General features: G+C 40.0%; 1 protein-coding gene across 2 annotated transcripts in view; it reads left to right on the forward strand.

Moving 5' to 3' along the window:
• Positions 1-21,750, forward strand: part of Tmem255a (transmembrane protein 255A) — a 59,190-nt gene that overhangs the window by 35,167 nt on the left and 2,273 nt on the right. For both annotated transcript variants that reach the window (XM_026379565.2, XM_026379566.2), the window contains 2 exons: positions 5,537-5,699; positions 13,888-14,031. In XM_026379565.2, coding sequence (XP_026235350.1) covers positions 5,537-5,699; positions 13,888-14,031 — 307 coding nt within the window. The remainder of the gene's footprint in view (positions 1-5,536; positions 5,700-13,887; positions 14,032-21,750) is intronic.

The raw sequence follows: 21,750 nt of genomic DNA on the forward strand, positions 1-21,750 counted from the left end.
ATGTGTGTTCTTGTTTTTAAGTTCTTTGAGATGCAGTAGATTGTTCATCTGAGAATTTTCTACTTTTTTGATGTAGGCATTGATTGCTATGAACTTCCCTCTTAGTGCTGTTTTTGCTATATTCAATAGGTTTTGGCATGTTGTGTTTTCATTCTCATTTGTTTCAAGAAATTTTAAAATTTCCTTCTTGATTTCTTCCTTGATCCATTGGTTGTTCAAAAGTAGGTTGTTTAATTTCTATGTACTTGTATATTTTTCAAAACTATTTTTATTATCAGTTTCTGGCATTATTGTATTATGTTCAGAAAAAAACAACATGATTTCAATTTTTGAAAATTATTAAGACTTGTTTTGTGGCCTATCATATAATCTATGCTGGAGAATGTACCACATGCTGATGGGAAAAAAGTGTGTATTCAGCAGCTGTTGTGTAGAATGTTCACAGGTGTTTATTAGATCTATTTGGTATAAGGTGCCATTTAACTCTGCTGTTGATCTTCTATCTGGATGATATATCCATTACTGAAAGTGGGGTGTTTATTTTGATACTTGTTTTATATATTTGGGTGCTCCAGTATTAGGCATGTGTGCACGCATGCATGTGTTTCTGCTTGTCTGTGTGTGTGTGTGTGTGTGTGTGTGTGTGATATTTCCTCTTGCCAAATGGATCCCTTTGTCATTAATATAATGATGTTTCTTGTCTGTTTTCACAAAGTTTAATTTAAGGTCTACTTTATCTGATGTTAGTATGGTTATTCTTGCTTTCTTTTGGTTTTCATTTGTATGGAATATCTTGTTCCATCCCTTCACTTTTCAGTCTATGAGTGTCCTTAGAGGTGAAGTGAGTTTCTTATAAGCAACATAAAGTTATAGCTTGTTTTTTATCCATTCAGTCATTCTGTGTCTTTTAATTGGAGAATTAATCCATTTATATTCAGGGTAATTATTGATATATAAGGGCTTAACATAGCCATTATGTAACCTATTTTATAGTTTTGTTTTAGTTCCTCTTATTCTGTCTCCCTTACAGTCTTTCTTAGTGGTTAAGTAAATTACTATAGTAGTGTGTTTTAATTTCTTGCTTATTATTTTTAATTTGTCTACAATAGAATTTTGCTTGGTGGTTATCATGAGACAAAAACATCTTTGCTTATAATAAGCTATTTTGAAATGTTAGCAACTTAAGGATAAGAACAGAATCAAATAAGTGAACAAAAAAAGATAAAATGTACTCATAAGAAAACTCCAGTTTTGTTTCATTCCTCCCCACATTTTGAATTTTTGATATCCCATTTTACTTCTGTCTATATTGTCTAACACTTAACATATTAATGTAATTATCATTTTTAATTGTTTTAGTTTTTATTATACATGCTAAACATATGTATATCTTATGTACCATGCTTAAAATATTAGAGCATTCTGAATTTGTATACTTACTCTTACCATAAGTTTTATACATTCCTATGTTTTCTTCTTAATCATTAATGTCTCTTTAAGATTGAAGAACTTCCTTTAGCATTTCTTGTAGAACAGGTCTGGTGGAGATATATTTTGTCAGCTTTTGTTTGTCTGGGAAAGTCTTTATAAAACCCTCCTTTCTTTCTAAAGGATAGCTTCACTGAGTACATTGTTCTTGGTTGACAGTTTTTTTCTTCAGCACTGTGAAAAAAATCTCTGTGAAAAAAAAAAATCACTGTGAAAAAAATCACCACTCTCTTCTGGCCTTTAAGGTTTTGGCTGAGCAGTTTGCAGTCAGAAGAGTTGTGGCACCCCTGTTTTTTTTTTTTTTCCTCTCTCTCTAACAGCTTTGAGAATCTTCTCTTTACCTTTCACCTGTGAGAGGACCTTAATTTTCAGGTGTCTAGATTTGATTGAATTAGATTTGACTGGTGACCTTTGATCTTCTTGAACCTAGATGCCTGGATATTTGTCTCCTTTTTAGGTTAGGGAATTTTTCCATTATTATCTTTTTCATTCTTTGTAGTGCTACCCAGAGCCATATGCATACAAGGCAAGCACTCTACCACTGAGCTACATCCAGCCCCTGCATTATTTCTTTGGATAACCATTTTACCCATTTGGACTTCTCAAGTCATTCTTGAACTCCAGTAACTTGAATATTTTCTCTTTTAATATTGTCCCAAAGTTCTCATAAACTTTCTTCATTCCTCTTCATTCTTTTTTCTCCTCCAACTGTGTATTTTCAAATAGCCTGCCTTTGAGCTCACTAATTCTTTCTTCTGTTTGTTCTATCCTGCTTCATTGTCTTCTATTGCATTTTTAATTTTTCTGAGTATATTTTTCAGATCAAGAATTTCTGCTTGAGGGCTGGAGTTGTGGCTCAGTGGTAAAGTCCTTCCCTAACATGACTGAGACACTGGATTCGATCCTTAGCACCAGATAAAAATTTAAAAAATAAATAAATAAAATAAAGGTATTTTGTCATCTACAAGTAAAAAATATTTTTTAGAAAAAGAATTTCTATTTGAAATTTTTAATTGAGTCCATCTTTTTGCCCAGTTTCTCTGTTTTCTTCAAGCTCATTGAGTTTCCTTAAAACAGCTGATAAAATTCTCTTGAGACTGTCCCTATACTGATTATTTGCCTGGAAAGTTTCTGGCACTTTATTTTTGAGTCCTAAGTGAGGTCATGGTTTCCTAACAGCTCTTGATGCTTAAAAATGCATGTTCCATCATCTAGGCATTGAAAGATCAGGTATTTATTTCAATTTTCATAATCCAGTTTGTGCCTCTCTTTTGAGAAATTCTAGGGCAGACTGCTTTTCTTTGAGCTTGTAGTTATTTTCACCATTTCAACACATTATACCCAAGTCCAGATATTTCAGGTCCACTATTGGTGCATTGTCACTGTTTCAATACTAAAGGTCAGTCCAAGCCCAGGTTTGTCCCAAATACTTGATGGGTTTATTGTTCAGAAAGAAATAGAAGAGTACCTAGAGAGAGTAGTCTACCCCCGCAAACCTCTCCCTGGTGCCATAGTAGGCCCAGATGCCTTACCCAGAGAAGTTGCCTGTGGTCAGACACTGTAGTATTCTGCTCAGATCTAGACAGTTACCATGGATGGAGCAGCCCCAGGCTCTTATGTCATACCTGTGGCCACGAAAGCCACCAAGCTTTATCACACCATGAGCCTACAGGCCACCAAGACCAACAACACTTGTGTGGGACCAAGGTCCACACTTCCATGGACTGCCTATTGCTGTAGCAACCAGCCACAGCTGATACTGGCTGGAATAGAATTTCAGTAATTTAGGGCCATGTGTCTTCCTCTGACACTGGAGCTTTTCCAGAGGCTCCATCCACAGGCAGAGATGGGGATGGGACCATTAGTATCTTCCCAGTGTTAGGTTTTACCATCTTAGTAGAAAATTCCAGGGAAAAGTCCTGTGCTTAGTACTGTGTCCTGTCCCGGGAAAATGAGGTCTTGAACCACACTATGCTGCCTGAGGTTATGGTAGTGTTGATGAAAGCAGGCCCTTGCGTGAGGGTCATCACCTGAGGTGATGCTAAGTTGGGGTGTGCCTGAGTCTTATAGCTGCAAGGATCTTCACAGTCTCAGGGGTACACTGAAGGCCACACTAAAGATGGCAGTGATGCAGGCTAAAACAGAAGTATGTCCCACTGGGGCATAGGTCTCTGCCTGGTGCCAGGGCAATTCTAGAGCCTCATCTGTGAGCACTGGCCTGGCAATAGTTGTGTTGCCTGAGGTTGGGGGATGGGGGTTGGAGACAGACTTTTGGCCACTAAGGCTTGTGTTAAGCTGGGCCAAACCTGACTCTCAGCCACAGAGGTCTGCATAGTCTTGTGAGGAGGGAGGTGTTCCTCAAGCCCACTCTAAGGCTGGAACTGAGGCAACAGAAACTTGGGTCTGTCCAGCTAGTGCACAGGTCTCTGCCTGATGACAGAGCTGAACTACAGCTCCTTGTCTGGGTTCTGGCCTGTGATCTGTGGCCTGCATAAGGGGCCTTCAGTTTCTATTGGGTGCTTGTCTTATCCCAGTGGGTCTAACAAAGGACTGTGAGACAAATTCCTTAACTAGCTTTTGTGCCCTATTCCCCAGAGGGTGAAATTCTGCTCCCTGGTGTGTCTCCCATGGTTAGGGAAGGGATGATGGAGGCAGTTCCTGCTACCTGGCTTAACACAAATCCAAAGCCTCAGTTCATGAGTATTGGCTTGGCAGTAGGGGGTTGTGGGGCTCTGCCCATCACTGAGTTTCACCATGGTGTACCTGGTACTGGGTTTCAAGTCTGAGGCGTGGACTTAATTCTCTCTTCCTTCCCCAAGTGGGAGGTATGTCTCCCCATGCTGGGGGGCTTGGAGTTGAGGAGGGATGATACAGGCACCTCTTCCTTTCCTGTCTTCTTCCATGCATCTTCTCATTTTGTTATACTAAAAGCAGGCACTATGATCTTTCACCTGATTTCTGTATCTCTTGTGCTGGGAGTGTAGTGCATGAATAGCTGCTTGACTTGTCTGTGGAGAGAGATCACAGGGGGATCTTCTTCAGCAGCCATCTTGCTCCAGATCCCCATTTTAAAATATTTCAATCTGTGGTTGGTTGAATCTGCACATGCAGGACCTATATTAACTGTACAGTCACACTTAATGCAAGGGCTTCAACATATGAATTTGGTCCATAGCAGGCAATGTAAACAAGAGTGGGGTGGATGATGGGGTGTCTTTGGAAAGAGTAGGTAGGGGAAGCCTTTCCTAGGAGGTGATATTCAGGGTTTGGTACAGCAACTCATTTTTGGTTCTTTGCTGGGACATTGTTTTGTTTGTTTGGTGGGACTTCTATTGTTGTTTTGTTTTGAGAAGGGAGACACTGGAGTCTTTGAAGCCTCAGTTGGATCCCAGCTTTACCACTTATGACTTGGGCAAATTCCTTAACCTCTGTGTGCTTCATATTCTTCATCCACAAAATGGGAAGGGTAACAGTACCTACCTCGCAGAATACCATAAGGATTTGCAGCACTGTCTAATAGACCTTTCTGGGATGATGGGAATGTTCTGAAATCTGTTCTCTCCAGTACAGCAACCACTAGCCACATGTGGCTATGGAGTACTTGAAACGTGGCTAATGAGACTGAGCAACTGAACTCTAAATTTGACTTAATTTGTATTTAAATAGGCACATGTGGCTAGTGGCTACAATATTGGAAAACACAAATTTAATTAATCCACACATGTAAAACAACACTGTACCTTGTATATAGCAAGTATCAATAAATGCCATCTAGGATAGTGTTAGTGATGGTTACAAGTATTTCTCTGGCAGATAAGAGGGGTTTTTTTGGTTTGTCTTTGTTTTGTTTTTGCTTGATTGTTTAGATAAACAGCAATCATACTTTATTTATTACAGTGTCTTGCTCCCCAAGTACACTGCTATGGTGACCCTTACAACAGCTTCCTACCTGCCCACTTGTATCTTTGCTGAGCTACATGGTAGCCAAATCCCTGGGGGGTTAGCCTGTCTCCAGAATACTAACTATAATGTGTTCCTCCCTTTGTAGCAGGGTGGAGATCACTGGTGGGTACTATGAATACATCGATGTCAGCAGCTGCCAGGATATCATCCATCTCTACCACCTGCTCTGGTCTGCCACCATCCTCAATATTGTTGGCCTGTTCCTGGGCATCATCACTGCTGCGGTCCTCGGAGGCTTTAAGGACATGGTAAGGAAGGAAGTGACTTTCCATTTCCCAGTGGTTCCTGTTGGGTGTAGGGAGCAAAGCTAGGTAACTGGAGGAAATGGAGACCCATTTTTTTAAAATGTGTATTTTTTAGTTGTAGATGAACACAATACCTTTATTTTATTTATTCATTTTTATGAAGTGCTGAGGATTGAACCCAGGGCCTCACATGTGCTAACCACTAAGCCATGACCCCAGCCTGAGACCCATATTTTGAAGGGAGCAATCAGAAGTAATTGTTTCAAGGGTGTAGCTGCCTTCAAACATCTCAAGTTGAAGCAGTGTCATCAGTCTGCAAATATTTCTTGTTAACATGAATTACCTGTGCTCTTGAGGCATATCTTGAGGATGGGATGGGAGGAGGGTGGGGTGTTTTCTGTTCTCCCATTTATACGAGTTATATAAACAGTCTGTCATACCTCTCCCTGACATTTTCAATAGAAAGCTTGGTTACTTTTTCCCTTAAAAGCTTTTGGTAGAGAAGGAAGGAAAGAAGGATTAACACTAGTCTCCCCCTCTCCAGGAATTTCACCCTGGAATTTCTCCAGAAAAAGCATCTAGGCTCTTTTCTTTTTTGCATTTGAAGAGCCAGCCCCAGGCTAAGATGCTTGCCCCGTCTTACTTTCAACCTCAACCTCAACCTCAACCTCAGCCTACTCACATTCCCTTTTCTCTCTTCCAAATCTTTTCCATATATTTGTGTGTGTCTACAAAGGTATGCCAGGATTCAGCACATAGTATGCACTCTTTAACAGTAGATTTCTTCCTTTCTTTGCTTTTAAAGCACTTCTAAGCATTTATTTGCTAATTTGATAAGCCTTCATCTTTAATTATGGAGATGATAATTTTGAGCTATAATTATCAACCTAGCTTAGAATCACCCAATGTGCATAAAAAGAAAAACCTCAAACAGAAAAGCCCAGATGCCTGGGCCTCTTCTCCAGAGATTATGATTTAACTGGTTTACACTGAAGCCTAGGCATCAATGATTGTTTTAAAAGCTCCCCAGGTAATTCTGATCTGTAGCCATGGTTGAGCAACACTTCTTCAAAGGAATGTTCCACGTGTGCTTAGAGAATTATTTTGTGGGGCTGGGGATGTGGCTCAGCGGTAGCGCGCTCGCCTGGCATGCGTGCGGCCCGGGTTCGATCCTCGGCACCACATACCAACAAAGATGTTGTGTCCGCCGAGAACTAAGAAAAAATAAATGTTAAAATTCTCTCTCTCTCTCTGTCCCCCTCTCTCTAAAAAAAAAAAAAAAAAAAAAAAAAAAAAAAAAGAATTATTTTGTGCCTAAAAGGGGTTTGCTTTGGCCCCAGAAAGGAGAATAGGCAGTGAAACGAAAGTGAGGAATCAGGAATCAGGCAAAGGAGAAATGAAAGACAAGACACCAGGCAGAGATACACATGAGAGTTTATTTGTATGAACTGACAAATAAAGGCCACTCTCCCTATGGAGAAAGCAACATAGGCTTGAGGTTCGGGACTTTTATGAGGCAGGCTCAGGGATTAGAGGGGGATGGGTCCTAATGCGGGTGGTTGCAGGTGTTGTTGGTATGGGGGAGTAGTGATACTTCCTTGGGCGGGAAAGTGAAATTTTTCTTAAAATGGTCTTTCACTTAAGATGGCTGTCCAGATACTAAGCAAGGACCTTATATCAGAGCTAGGCCTGTGCCTGTTTTTCCGGCCCTGTTTCAGGTTCCCCCAAGGAACTGGAACTTGAAAGGCAGTTTGTAACTTGATCCCAGACTGTCAAAAGAATGGGTGATGGAAAATAAAAGGTGGGGTTGGATAAGGGGAAAAAACCCTCTAGGTTTGAACAGCAAGTCCCCAGCAGAACTGGACTGACAGGAAATACTGAGCATCCCTGCTGGTGACCCTATGTCAAAAGAAATCCATTCCTGCCCACCCTCAGTCTTTCTCTTCTTTTCTTTCCCTCTCTTATATACACATTTCTTATTCACCTTCTCCCTCCCTACAGAAATCTGAAGCTCTAAGGAGTAGGGGAAGCACTAACATAGGTGGGGCCTTAGGATGGAAAAGGATTTCTTGTGAGGGAGCTTTCAGGTGAGAGAGCTGCAGGAAATCTCTTTCTGGATTGGGGCTTCTTTAGAGAAAAAGTTCATGGAGACTTTCCCCCACGGGCAAATGGAAGGACTGGAAAATAAGCTTCCTAGTTGGTTGTTGAGGAGATGAGGACCTCAGGACTGGTAGGAGTTCCCTGATTGTTCCTAATGCTTTCTGGTGTGGGTGGCAGAGCCATCTTGATGCACAAATGGAGTAGGGGGTGGCTACCTGGTAGGCTCTATGGTGTTCCTGCAAGATGTCCCCTCTTTCCAGTTTTATACTTTAAAAGTAATAGTGCTAAAAATTCCACCATTTTTGGAAGATGGGCATTGTCCTCTTTCTCCTTGTCCACTTTCAAAATGCATATATTTTAAAAAGGAAATAGGCTAATATGCCACAGACATGTTAATAGCTTGTGCTACTACCCTCTCTGTGTGAAATATTGGATAAAATCCTTTTCCATGGTAATAGAAGGGGTTGCCATTTGAAGCAAAGGGTACCTGGGGAAGACATCTTTTCTTCAAGAAATTTCTGGAAGTTAGAAAGAAGAAAGGATTGAGAAGGTGGTGCAATAAAAAATATAGTTCTGCCTAGCTTTTGGCCTTCAGACCTGTTTTTCCTTATTGTGCCCCTTTAAAATGCAGGAGGAAGTCACAAACATAAAGTCAACCACTTTGAAGTATATAATTTAGTGGCAGTATATTCACAATGTAATGTCATGTCATGCAATTGTCACATCTGTGTGACAATTTTTCATTACCTGAAACCTGTATCCATTAAACAATTACTCCCTATTTCCCTTTTACTGAGACCCAGATGCTACTAATCTGCTTTCTGTGCCTAGGGATTCACCTATTCTGGATCTTTCTTTCTTTTTTTTTTTTTTCTTTTTTTTTGAGAGAAAAAAGAAACAATGGTTTATTTCCTGTGACCTGGGAATTATTCTTTTTGTGTGTGTGTGTGTGTGTGTGTATGGTACTAGGGATTAAACTGCTGGCCTCACACATGCTAGCCAAACATTCTACCACTGAACTACATTCCCTGCCCTTTTTTATTTTCTTGAGACAGGGTCTCACTAAGTTGCCCAGGCCAGCGCAACTTGTGATCTTCTTGTCTCAGTCTCCTGAGTCGCTGGTATTACAGGCATATGCCACCATGCCCAGCCCTATTCTTGGTATTTCATAAATATTGAGTCATAAAGTGTGTGAATTTCTGTGTCTGGCTTCATTCACTTATAATTTTTAAAATTCATCTACCTTGCAGCATATATCCGTGTTTCATTTCTTTTTATGATTGAATGATAATTCCATTTATGGGTATACCACATTTTGTTTCTTTTTATCTGTTGTTGGACATTTGGATTGTTTCTACCTTTTGGCTATTGGGAATATGCCATTATTAACATTCATATAAAAGTATTGGTTGGAATACATGTTTCCAGTTCTTTTTGGCATAAACCTAGAGCTGGAACTGCTTGATTGTACAGTAATTTTGTATTTAACTTTTAGAGGAAAAGCCAAACTGTTTCCCTCAGCAGCTGTATCATTTTATATTCCTACCAACAGTGTATAAGGGTTCCAATTTCTCCACATCCTCACTGATACTTTCTTCTTAATTGTAGCCATTCTGGTGAGTGCAAAGTGGTACCTCATTGTAGATTTGATTTGCTTTTCCCTAATGGCTAATGATGTTGGGTATCTTATGTGCTTCTGGGCAATTTGAAACCTTCTTTGGAGAAACACCTATTTAAGTTATTTGCCCATCTTTTAATTGAGCATTTGTCTTTTTGTTATTGAGTTGTAAAAGTTCTTTGCATATTGTGGATATTAGAACTCTATAGATATGTGATTCTCCCATTCTAAGGGTTCTCTTTTCATTTTATCAGTAATGTCCTTTGATGGCCAAACGTTTTTAAATTTTATCTATTTTTGTTGTTGCTTGTGCTTTTGTTGTCATATGTAAGAATCCATTTTAAAATCCAAGAACATGAAGAATTTCCTGTTTTCTTCTAAGAATTTTATAGCATTAGCTCTTACACGTAGATTTTTAATTTTTTTTATTTGTTCTTTTTAGATGTGCATAACAGTAGAGTATATTTTGACATATTATACATACAAGGAGTATAACTTATTCTAATTAGGAGCCCATTCTTGTGATTGTACATAATGTGGAGTTACACTGGTCATGTATTCATATATGAACATGAGAAAGTTCTGTCCAATTCATTCTACTGTTTTTCTTAATCCCACCCCCCTTCCCTTCAGTCCCCTTTGTCTAATCCAATGAACTTCTATTCTTCCCTCTCTCCTGCCCCCTTATTGTGTTTTAGCATCCACATATCAGCAAGAACATTCAGCCTTTGGTATTTTTTTTTGATTGGGTTATTCCACTTAGTTTGATAGTCTCCAGTTCCATCCATTTACCAGCAAATGCCATAATTTCATTATTTTTTATGGCTGGGTAATATTCCATTGTGTATATGTACCACATTTTCTTTATCCATTCATCTATTGAAGGGCATCTAGGTTGGTTCCACAGTTTAGCTATTGTGAATTGAGCTGCTATAAACATTGATGTGGCTGTGTCCCTGTAGTATGCTGATTTCAAGTCCTTTGAGTATAGACCAAGGAGTGGGACAGCTGGGTCAAATGGTGGTTCCATTCCAAGTTTTCTGAGGAATCTCCATACTGCTTTCCAGAGTGGTTGCACTAATTTGCAGTCCCACCAGAAATATATGAGTTACATATAGATTTTTTAAAATTTATTTTCTGTATCTGGTGTGAGGTAAGGGGTTCAATTTCATTCTCTTGTATGTGGGTATCCAGTTGTCCCAGCACATTTGTTCAAGAGTCTGTTCTTTCCCCCATTTTAGGTCTTAGCCCCCTTGTCAAAAAGCAGTTAATCTCAGATATATAGGTTCATCACCAAATTCTCAATTTCACTGTTATCTTTGACCTAGAGAGGAAAAATAAGTTTGTTGATAGTCCATCCTGATAAATGCAGTAGTAGCTCTAAACTTTCTAAAAGCATACTTGCACATTTACTTTTTTTGATCTTCATTATTACTCTCATGTGGTAAGTATTACTGTCCCCATTTAATAGTTGAGGCAATGTTCCAAGAAGGGTCAAATCACTTTCCCAGAGCTAAATAGCAGAACTGGGACTGGAGCCCAGATCTTTCAAATGCCAGAGACTTTGCACTTTCTACTCCATCCCCGCTGCCCCTAACATTTGGTTAGTCCTTTCTGGTTCTACAAGTGTTGTAACAGACATTACCTCCTTTGTTTAGTTGCTTTAATTTAAAAAAAAAATTAAAGTGAGTTTTTTTTCCAACTGTTGGGAGCTTCTTTAACAGTAAGGGTAGAGAGGGAGGGAAATACCAAGTACCTATCAAATGTCAAACCTACAAACTCTGTCAAGGACCAGTATGGACAATGAAAGGTGAAAGTAAATATCAGGGGAGACAATACTTGATCCACAGCATGAGCATGTAAGATGGGGCTACCAAGGAGGGACTATAACTTAAATCACTTTATTAAAACAAGAGCATGAGGTACAAAGTCCTGGAACACTAATCAGGTGAGCCTAAATAAAATCCTTGGCCCAGGTCCCAATGTCATTAGTGACTGTGTCTCCTCCCTGACTAGAGTGCCCTGGGGTCTCCAAGGAGGGCCAGAGGTGCTGGATGATGGAAGTCATTTCCAGGGAGTGAGGACAGAAGCCAAAGTCTGTGAGCTGGCAGCCTTCAATAGAAGCTGCTAGGAGCCACCATTTCCAGAATTGTGGGATCCTGAAAAGAAAAAGGATGTCTTCATTCCCTGACCAGAGGTGCTTGGTGAAAAGGATCACAAACAAATGTTTGATGAAGTATAAGTTGACTAAATATCTGCAGACTTAAGATGAATCTTTAAAAAGTGAATATATGTTGCCATTTTTCTCTTAACTGGGGTCTCTGGTTTGGAGTAAACTAAAGATGAATAAAAGTAGCAGTCTTTCCAAAGTCCACAATCATTGTCTCAGAATTGACTCAGTTTTGTCTAGGCAAGATTGCTTTCACCATTCCCTGTGCTACCTAGTAACCTTTTGTTTTACTGGAGCTCAAAATGGGGGTCTCACAACTTAAGCCCAAGAATTTTAACAAATACGCACACACTCACAGAGGTTCTTATGTGCCCATAAATAGAGACAGAGCCTAAATCTGCTGTAAAATCAGAATTACTGATTTAAAATATAGTCAAACTATTATTTTGGACCATCTCTTTTGCCTCATACCTGCCCAATTCTTCATGTTCCCCTTCGCTTCACTCCCTCTTCTTTCTCTCTTGTTACCCTGTCCATTTTCTCTGCATCTTCTATCTCTGACTCTTTTCTCTAAAGTGGCTTTACAATGCTTGTTCCATTTTCCTTTTGTATTTCTCTCTCTATAAGTGTCCTTTCAAATATGGTCTTGACCCTTAGCCTCACTGAACACACAAATACTTTTATAGATATAGCTGATGTTGCGGGATTGTTTTTCCATAGTTGGGCTTAGTTTATTTGGATAAAAGAGCTGGTTTCATTCTGTAAGAGATAGGGTGTTTATAACAGACAGAAGATCAAGGGAACATGATTTCTGGTACTTCCCCATGGGTAGAATTTTCTTCTTAGAATTCTGGTGGAGAGGTAAGGGCATTTCTAAGGGCTCTTTCTGTAAAAAGCAAGCCAACCCTTGGAATGGTCAAGATCACACACACTAAAGAGTCTGACAAACATTTCTCAGGTTGTCTGTGAGCTGCATTGTAATGACTGAGGTTTGCAGCTCTTCAGACCTCCTAGAGATGTAAACAGTAACTCACTGCGAGGAAGAGAGCAGTAGAGCTGTGTTGAAACTTGCTGTAAGGGAGTTTCCCCTGCCAACACCCTCACAGTTGCCTGTGCCACTGCCAAAGCCTACCCACATATTTTCACTACTTGAGTGGAAGCTTCTGCTTTCTGCTAAAGTGTTGTAGACATATTCCAGAAAGAAGACATGTTGATCTTTTGAGATAGCTCTCGATTATCCACATGAATGGAGAAGGAGTCAATGGTGGAGAAAAGAGAAAAATCATTTACCCCACAACTTGACCCATGTGGTACAAAGCACAGATGTACCTGGGAACTAATGAGCAGTAGTAACTTCCTTTAGACATTCTGTGGCCCTATTAAGAGCAGGGACTCTATCCTAGACATCCTTAGTTTAAACCCTTGAAGGCTTGAAGTGCTACATATACCATCAGCTTGTAAAAATGATAAATTTTTTTTCTGTGCTGTTTTGTTTGCCAAAAAAAAAAAGGATCAATATACTCTGCTTGAACTTTCATAGCTTCTGTGCACTGCTAGCCATGCAGGGCTGAAGAGAAATTAATACCCTTCATGTCTACAGGAGAGCTCCTTAGTAAGGTTGGAATTTACAAGAATCTTTGCAACTTATACAAGCTCTTTATGATTGAATGCATTCTGTCATACCAAGAGCAGTAGCCTGTTCAGTCTTGTCCATTTGACATTTAGCATTTTGAGTCTTTTTTTCTTTTTTAGTCCTTGTTTTAAAAAATTACATAAATAATTTCAATATTTATATAGGCATGAAAATTTCAAAAAAGTTGCAGGAAGGGTTGGGGATGTAGCTCAGCAGTAGAGTGCTTATCTAGCACGTGGGAGGCCCTGAGTTTGATACCCAGCACTGCAAAAAAAATGTTTTGGGGAAAATGACACAGTGCATATTAGTTGTAAAAACATTGGCATTGGTGGAAAGTTAAGAGCCCCTATTCTCCTAAAATTAGTCCCCTCCCCAGAGAGTCAATGGTTTGTTGTGAAGCTTTCCGGGTTTCTTTGCATTAATAAATATGCATACATATACAACTATTTCAACCTTTTTAAACACAAACTGGAATCATTCTATATTAATGTATCATAGTGGCATTAAAAATCAACAATACGCTTTGGAAATTTTTCTGTGTCACTAAATATAGGTCTCATTGTCTATCAAGAGCTACATGGTATTCCATGGTATAGATGTATCACAGTTTATTTAACCATTTTCCTAGTGATGAACATTTATATTGTTTCTAATTTGTGTTTTTCTACAGAATCCTACTCTCCCGGCACTGAACTGTTCTGTTGAAAATGCCCATCCGACTGTTTCTTACTATGCTCGTCCCCAGGTGGCATCATACAATACCTACTACCATAGCCCTCCCCACCTGCCACCTTATTCTGCTTATGACTTTCAGGTATGTTTGGAGAGAAAAATAACTCTCTGTTTCCCTTGTTCTTGCTCAGGCTATCTTGTTCTTTCCCTCAATTCATTTATAGAACCTTCCCATTGTCTTCATAACATGTACGAGGTAGCCAGGCTCTCTATCCTTATTGTCTTTAGCATCCTATGGGTACCAATGACTAGGATAAGGTCTAGTGGGCAGGAAATGAGAGATGGCAGAGATGAGAGGGTGGAAGTAGCACAAGATGGGAAGAAACAGAGATGGAAGAAAAAGGAAGAGAAAGAGGATAGGACCAAGGTGTCCCAAATTGTCTTGAACTATACCAACAAGAAGATAAATTGGCTGGAAAATGGTAGCTCATTAGTACATTATCAAGGACCCCTATACAACAGTGGCTTTTTTTCCATTCATTTGCCATGGGAAAAGGCCTATCCCTGCTCCTTAGCACAAGGGCCCTCTGAGACACACAAGCATTTGAATCAAACCTGCAATGAGGAAGTCCCTTTTTCTTCAGACTTCCTAAGACAACATAGAGAAAATATTTTTATAACACCCCTCTCCTTTACTGCTGTATTATCACATAGGTCAGAAATAGTGTACTAAATTTGCACTTTCCCTTTTTTCTTTTGAGTGAGACTAAGTGCAGAAAAACAACTCCAAAAGGCACTTAATTAAAAGGGATTAATTGTGTGCAGAGCACTGAACTGGGCATTTTATGGAAACAAATGAAGTGGTCCTTTAGACATGTCCAGTGACTGTGTTAGTCAGCTTTTCTTCACTATGACAAAATAGCTGAGGTAAACAACATAAGAGGAGAAAAAGGTTTCTTTTGACTCACAATTTCAGAGTTTACAATCCATGGCCATTTGGCCCTGTTGCTTTGGGCCTCTGGCAGCACCAAACATCATGGCAAGATTGTGTGATGAAAGAGGCCTATTCATCTCATGGTGACCAAGAAGCAAATAGAGAGACAGGAAGGGGCCAGGGTCCCACAACTGTCCCAGTTACCTAACTTCCTTCCACTAGGCCCCATCTCCTAAGGTTTCCACCACATCCCAGGAGCACCACAGGCTGGGAACCCAGTCTTCAATACACGGGCTTTGGGAGACCCTTCCAAATCAGAGCAGAAATTATAAGCTTTCAACCATAGAAAAGTGGGATTACACTAAAATCTGGTTAATTCAAAATTCTAGGACCATAGGAAAAACCTTTTAAGGGAAAGAAATAATGAATTTGCTTTCTGTTGAGTAAGAGCCCATGAATGCTCCATGGTGACATAAAAACATGATTGTTTGGGGGGTACTTCCAGTTAATGAGCCAGTTTGGCAATACAAAGCCCTTGGGCAACCTAATTTCAGGTTCAGTTGAACAAAATAATTAAAACTTAAAGAACCTATTCAGTAGAATAAAGTATGATTGCATTTGATTTAGACACTGTTCGGAGAGGTCTGAGGCCTTATAATGCAATAATAATACATATAAGTATGAACATGGACTTGTTCACTCCTATAAAAGATAGTATTAGTACAAGAAGGTATCCATTAAAGCTTAGAAAAATTATGTTAGAATTTGTTTTATAGCCTACTATGTACTGAGATAGAAACCTCAGGTAGCTTGTTAATCAAATATAGGCTGGAAAATGCAAATATGCTCAAGAAGGAACAGATAAGTTCAGTAATGACAGATGCAGGAAGTTATCCTTTAAAAAAACTCAGGCATGTTAGGCTAACACAAGGAGGATCACCATTCTCTTGGGGTCCCTATAATGAATCCATTTGGGGATTGGGGGCCACTTTCATTTTATATCAAAGTAAATTACATTGATTTTTAGGGATTTACACTTTATAATGAGCCCCTTAAGTAGGGACAGTAATATCTCTAGTGATGGTTCTCAGAAGCTCCAAGATAGGAAAAACCTCTTTGGGGTATAGAGCCATGACTCCATCAGTCATTTGTCACTCAAACCCTATCCCAGGAATGAAAATGAGATTGACAGTGTCAACAATAACTTCGGCATTGGGTTGCAGTTCAATCAACACTTACTCTATGTTCCCATGTGCCAGGAACCATGCTAGGAGCTGTGGATATGATGGTTGAATAACAGTCCCTGCATTAAGAGATCTGTCTAGGGACTTGGGAGTGGGGATAGCAGTGGTGCCTAAAAAATAAATAAACTATTACTCAAAATGCTATAGAAACAGGGTATCTAATCCAGAGAAGGGATCCAGATTTAGCCACCTAGTACAAACCTACACTCTGGGTTTATAACAGGAACTAAAGGGACTGTAGAAACCTCTACTTTTTTTAAAGCATTTATTTTTTAATTGTAGGTAGACACAATACCTTTATTTTATTTATTTATATGTGGTGCTGAGGATCAAACCCAGTGCCTCACACATGCTAGGCAAGCACTCTACTGCTGAGCCACAACCCTAGCCCGAAGCCTCTACTTTTTAATAACAGCTACTATTCTTTGAGCATTTACTATGTTCCAAGCATTATACTTAAGAATTTAATATATGTCATCATGCAGTCATTTATGATCCCAGAAAGGGTCTCTTGACTCTTCCTTATTAAATCATTAAATTGGTCTCCCCTGAAAAGGGGTTCCCTTCCTTCATGCATTCTCCAACTTCCAATTCTTGCCCTAAGCTCAAGCTATCTTTTGTATTTTCTCTTTGGAAACTTTATACTTATATGGTGTTGGTCTTGAGGGGGATTTGTTGTTGTTGATGGACCTTTATTTTATTTATTTATATGTGGTGCTGAGAATCGAACCCAGCACCTCACACATGTTAGGCAAGCACTCTACCACTGAGCTACAACCCCAGCTCTATTTGTTCTTTTTAGATACACATGACAATCAAGTGTATTTTGACATATTATACATACATGGAATATAACTTATTCTAATTAGGACCATTCTTGCAATCATACATGATGTGGAGTTTCGCTGGTTGTGTATTCATATATGAAGATAGGAAAGTTATGTCCTATTCATTTTACTGCCTTTTCTATCCCCATCCCCCAAGGGATGTTTTTTAGGGTATGAGTTATAGTAGTTGTGTTCTTCTCAACAAAGTCATGTATGCATGGAATTCAGTTTCAGTTCATGTCCCTCCTCTTCCCTCCTCTCCTCCCTCCCAGCATTCTCTTTCCTCCACTCTACTGATCTTCTTTTTGATCATTTATTTATTTTTGATTGGTTCTATTTATACATAAAGATGAAATCCCCTATGGTATATTTATACATGTATATAGTGTTCTTAAAATTCATTCTGCATTTCCTCCAAGGGAAATGCTTTTAAGTAATTTGTCTCCCTTTTAGAACATAGTATTTGATTAGAACTTTCTTTTGTTCATCAAGGTCCATTATATTATAAGTTCATGGGAGGAAAGGCCAGCTTTTATCCAAGAAAGCCAACATGCCAGGGAACATCTGCTTATGTTCTCAAATTAATAAAAAGCAGTCAGCAAACGCACCCCAGCTCTGATGATAAAACCACCAGAAACACAAACTTGCCCTCAAAAGTCCAGAGCTCCCCTATGCTCTTCTCTGATTGAAAAATGACCCAAGATCTTACCATAAAATTGATCTTCCTCGATTTTATTCTGAATGACTTCCCCATTTTTGTAATTTCCAAATAGAACTATTTCTGTGACTTTGGGTTTGATGATTTCTATTTCCTTTTTACTCTGAGGCCAGTAGGAGGATGAGGAAAGTCATGCCCTTATTGCATAGCTGTCCAGTTAGGTAGCTTGGGAAACATTTCTTGTGGTCAGACCTGAGCAAAGACTTGGTTTTGATCAGCTGACCCTGAAGCAGTTTCAAGTACTGAGTATGGAGAAATGGAACTTTTCCATTTCCATTTCCATTGTACTCCACAGTGTCCTTGCTTCTCATGAACTCCCCTTTCTTCAAAGCAAGAAGGACATAAGCTGAGACTACTTTTACCTCCCTGCTCATTTCCCTGGCACTCATTTCCCCACTATCCCTTCAGCTTTAGTCAAGTAGTCCAATGTATGTATAGTGTATTAAGCATCAGTTTCTATTTCCTCTGGGAAATTAAACCCAGTGTGACTTTATATAAACCCCTGCAAGTTCTCAGTCATACTTTCCAGTCTGGCATACTGGACCAGTTCCCTGACATTAACCATGGACTAGTCCCTTCCATTTGATGAGTTGGCAAGTTGAAGCTTAAAAGCTAGTCTATGCAGAATGCAAGAGCCTCTATTTAAGCTCTTTATTAAGCACATGCAGGTACATTATGTTTCACCTAAACCACTCAAAATGACTCATTATAAATTGGGCCCATTTAATAAAAGGATTGCTTTAATCCTGGGGGAGGCAGTTTATGGCACAGGTTGCTGAGTACCTCAGAAGGCTGTTGATGCTGTCACTCACCTTTTTCATTTTTCCCCTCCCTGCCAAGATTTTCCTTTCTTCTTCTCCTTTTCCCTTGCTCCTCTCCTCCCTTTGCTTCACCTTCCTTTCATCCACCCTTCTCTCCATCTTCCCAGCTTTGCTTTCTGGGGCAAAACAGAGAGTGGATGTAAAGAACTAACAAATCCTGGATTTTATCCTTGGGGCAACTTCCCTCGCTAGTGATTGTCACCGGCCAGCTCCAGGGCTCTTTTTGGAGTCACAGCTCTATTATGCTCCTAAAGAGAGACACATGCCTTGACAGAAATGTACACTGATCCTGAAAAACATGGGCCAGCCATCGAGCAGAGAGGAGGCAGGCTATGGTGGAAGAGGTGGGAGAGGAGAGCCATGCATGTCCCTGAAGGGGACACTCTCTTAGCACCATCAGCCTATAGGTCATCCAGGCTTCCAAGAAGTGACTGAGAAAGCTAGAGGTGACTTAGGCCCAGTAGTGAGCTACTTAGATGCTCCTCATGTTCCATGGTGTGTGAGGATTCAAAGCTCTAATGTCAGACTCTCAGGCAGGAACCAAAACGCCAGGCCAGCTCTCTAGCTACAACAAAGCCAGCTCTTTCCCAAGGTGCCTGCCTGTTGCTAGGAAACTACTCACTGTGCCCCCCCCCGAACCCCAAGGGTGTGTGGACCACAGCCAGTTAGCTCTCTAGCTTTGCCAGAAACCCTTCAATTTTATCCTTAAGACTCCCAATTTTATCTTCAAAGGGAAGTGAGAATCACCTCCCCTGGTTTCTCCCATAATACTTCCCAACCATGAAACTGAGAAGTGAAAACCCAAGGGCCGTTGTTCCACCCCCCTTTTATTATCAACGTGTACAACTGCCACCCATGGCAGCTGCTGCCCACAGAAGCCTTTTAATACCTCTCAGAACAGAACTCCCTTTAGCTGTACTGCAGGAAATTTGCTCCTCCCTTCTGTGGTTGGGAACACCTAAAACTGGCCTGTTGCCTTTCCCCATCCCTCTAAAGGGTTTTAGAAGGGCAGAGTGCCACATGCCTGGACACAGAGTTTCTTGGCCCCTAGGGGCAGTTTTCCTCTCTGGTTAGGAGGAGAGAGTTCTTAATTGAGGAAAGAAAGAGAAAGGAAGAATGTGATGGAATGCAGAGTGGAAAATTAGGAAATCACTATATAGTCATGTGCTCCATAATGTTTTTGTCAATGACAGAATGCACATACAGCAGTGGTCTCATAAAATTATATCACCTAGTAACATTATAGCCATCATAGTTTGTACAAATAGACTCTGTGTTTGCACAGTGATGAAATTGCCTAATGATGCATTTCTCTGAACATACTCCTGATGCTGAGTGACACATCCCTGTACTGAGGTTTTAACAAAGGGTATTTTAGGAGGAGGGAGGAGAAAGACTGAGTTTTGGGGAAGGAATTTGGCTTATCATAAGTCCAGTGCCTCAAACTGTTCTGCCTTTAAAGGCTCTCCAGGTTAAGTGACTCTGTCATTCCTTTACTCAGTGAAATTATGGATGGTATAGAGGAGGACAAGGAGGATGGCAGCTGCAGTCTCTTCTCAGTCCTATTATCATTACCCATTATGTAGTAAAGGACAGATATTTCAGTATCTTAAGCAAGACCCAGAAACCTGAATACCTCATTCCCAAGAATGCAGAGGTTAGGACTGGGTATACAGAGAATAAGACAGCTGGTCAGAGGCTCCAGACACCTCATATCAAGGTGGACCTTAGATTGCTATAGGCCTGGAAAATTGACATGATCCACTCAAACTCTGGTTAGCAGCATAAAGTCACAGTGACTGCTTCAGACCCTCTCCCAATAGCATTTAAACTCTTCAGAAAATTTGGTATAATTACCTTTTAAAAATATGTACAAGCCATGCTGGGCACGGCTTGTAATCCCAGTGGCTCGGGAGGCTGAGGCAGGAGGATCTTGAGTTCAAAGCCAACCTCAGCAATTTAGAGAGGTGCTAAGCAACTCAGTGAGACCTTTCCTCTAAATAAAATATAAAATAGGACTAGAGATATGACTCAGTGATCAATTGCCCCTGAGTTTAATTCCTAGTACCCCTACAAAAAAAATATGTACCAGCCAGGTGCAGTAGCACACACCCATAAACCCAGTGGCTGGGGAGGCTGAGGCAGGAGGATTACAGGTTTGAAGCCACTCTCAGCAAATTAGTGAGGTTGTACGCAACCTAGCAAGACCCTGTCTGAAAATATAATAGAACTCAAAATAAAAATAAAATAAAAAGGGCTGGGGATGTGGCTCAGTGTTGAAGTGCTCCTAGGTTCAATCCCTTGTACCAAAACAAAACATACACACACACACACACAAATGCACACATAAATATCAAAGATTATATAATCAATATATATCTATATATCTATAGATACATATAGATATCAATATATAGATAGATAGATAGATATAGATATAGATATATATCCTAGAGCTAAGACAGAACAGAATATTTGCAATTCTTCCATTCTGTTTGTCAATTTATGTTTGCTCTTCCTGAGAGCCCAAAACTGTTTTTCCTGCCTCTCACCATCCCCATAGTTCCCTCCAGTCTTCAGACCTCACTCCAGTCTTGTTCTACCACTGGAACAAGAAAACACTACCCCCAAGCTGTGACAGTATTCTTTGAAAATAGATTTTATTTTTAAAAAGCATGCCAAGCTCATCTTCTATACACGTGAAGACATATTCACTCATTCAGGACTTATTGAATACCTACTACTTAGCAAGCACTGTTCTGAACTCTGGAGGATACGGCACTGAGCAAAACAAGTCAACTCTCCCTGAGCACAAAGAGCATTAGGATTAAGCATGGACATGGGCCAGGGAAAGAGAGGGGAAATGACTCTTAACCTGCCAGTTCACTGGATATTTTTAGAATTTGGATCTGCTCCTTTCCCAAAGATAGACAACACAAAGTAAAATTGAATCCTTGGTCTCTACAACCTGACATATTGCTCCTCCTTCTTACCATTGGTATTCTCACCACCATGCCTGTGTTACTCTTTACTTTCCAACCTACCCTAAACCTGGGGGGTGATGCAGTGGTAGTTCAGATGGAATAGAAAATGATGGACTCGGAGTTGGAAGATTCCAGAGCCAAGAAAGCCATGTAATTTCTCTGGCTTTGTTTTTGTTTGTTTTTGTCTATGAGATGGGCTCCTGACCACTGTACTACTTCTCTACGATAGATTCGTGGAGTGAAAACTTTCCCAGGGACTCCCCAGACACCTTTTTTAAGACCAGTTGAGATGTAGTTGCATAGCTCAAGGGAGACAATAAGTCTGACGGCCTG

Source organism: Urocitellus parryii, chromosome X (genome assembly GCF_045843805.1).
Source record: "Urocitellus parryii isolate mUroPar1 chromosome X, mUroPar1.hap1, whole genome shotgun sequence".
NCBI lineage: Eukaryota > Metazoa > Chordata > Mammalia > Rodentia > Sciuridae > Urocitellus > Urocitellus parryii.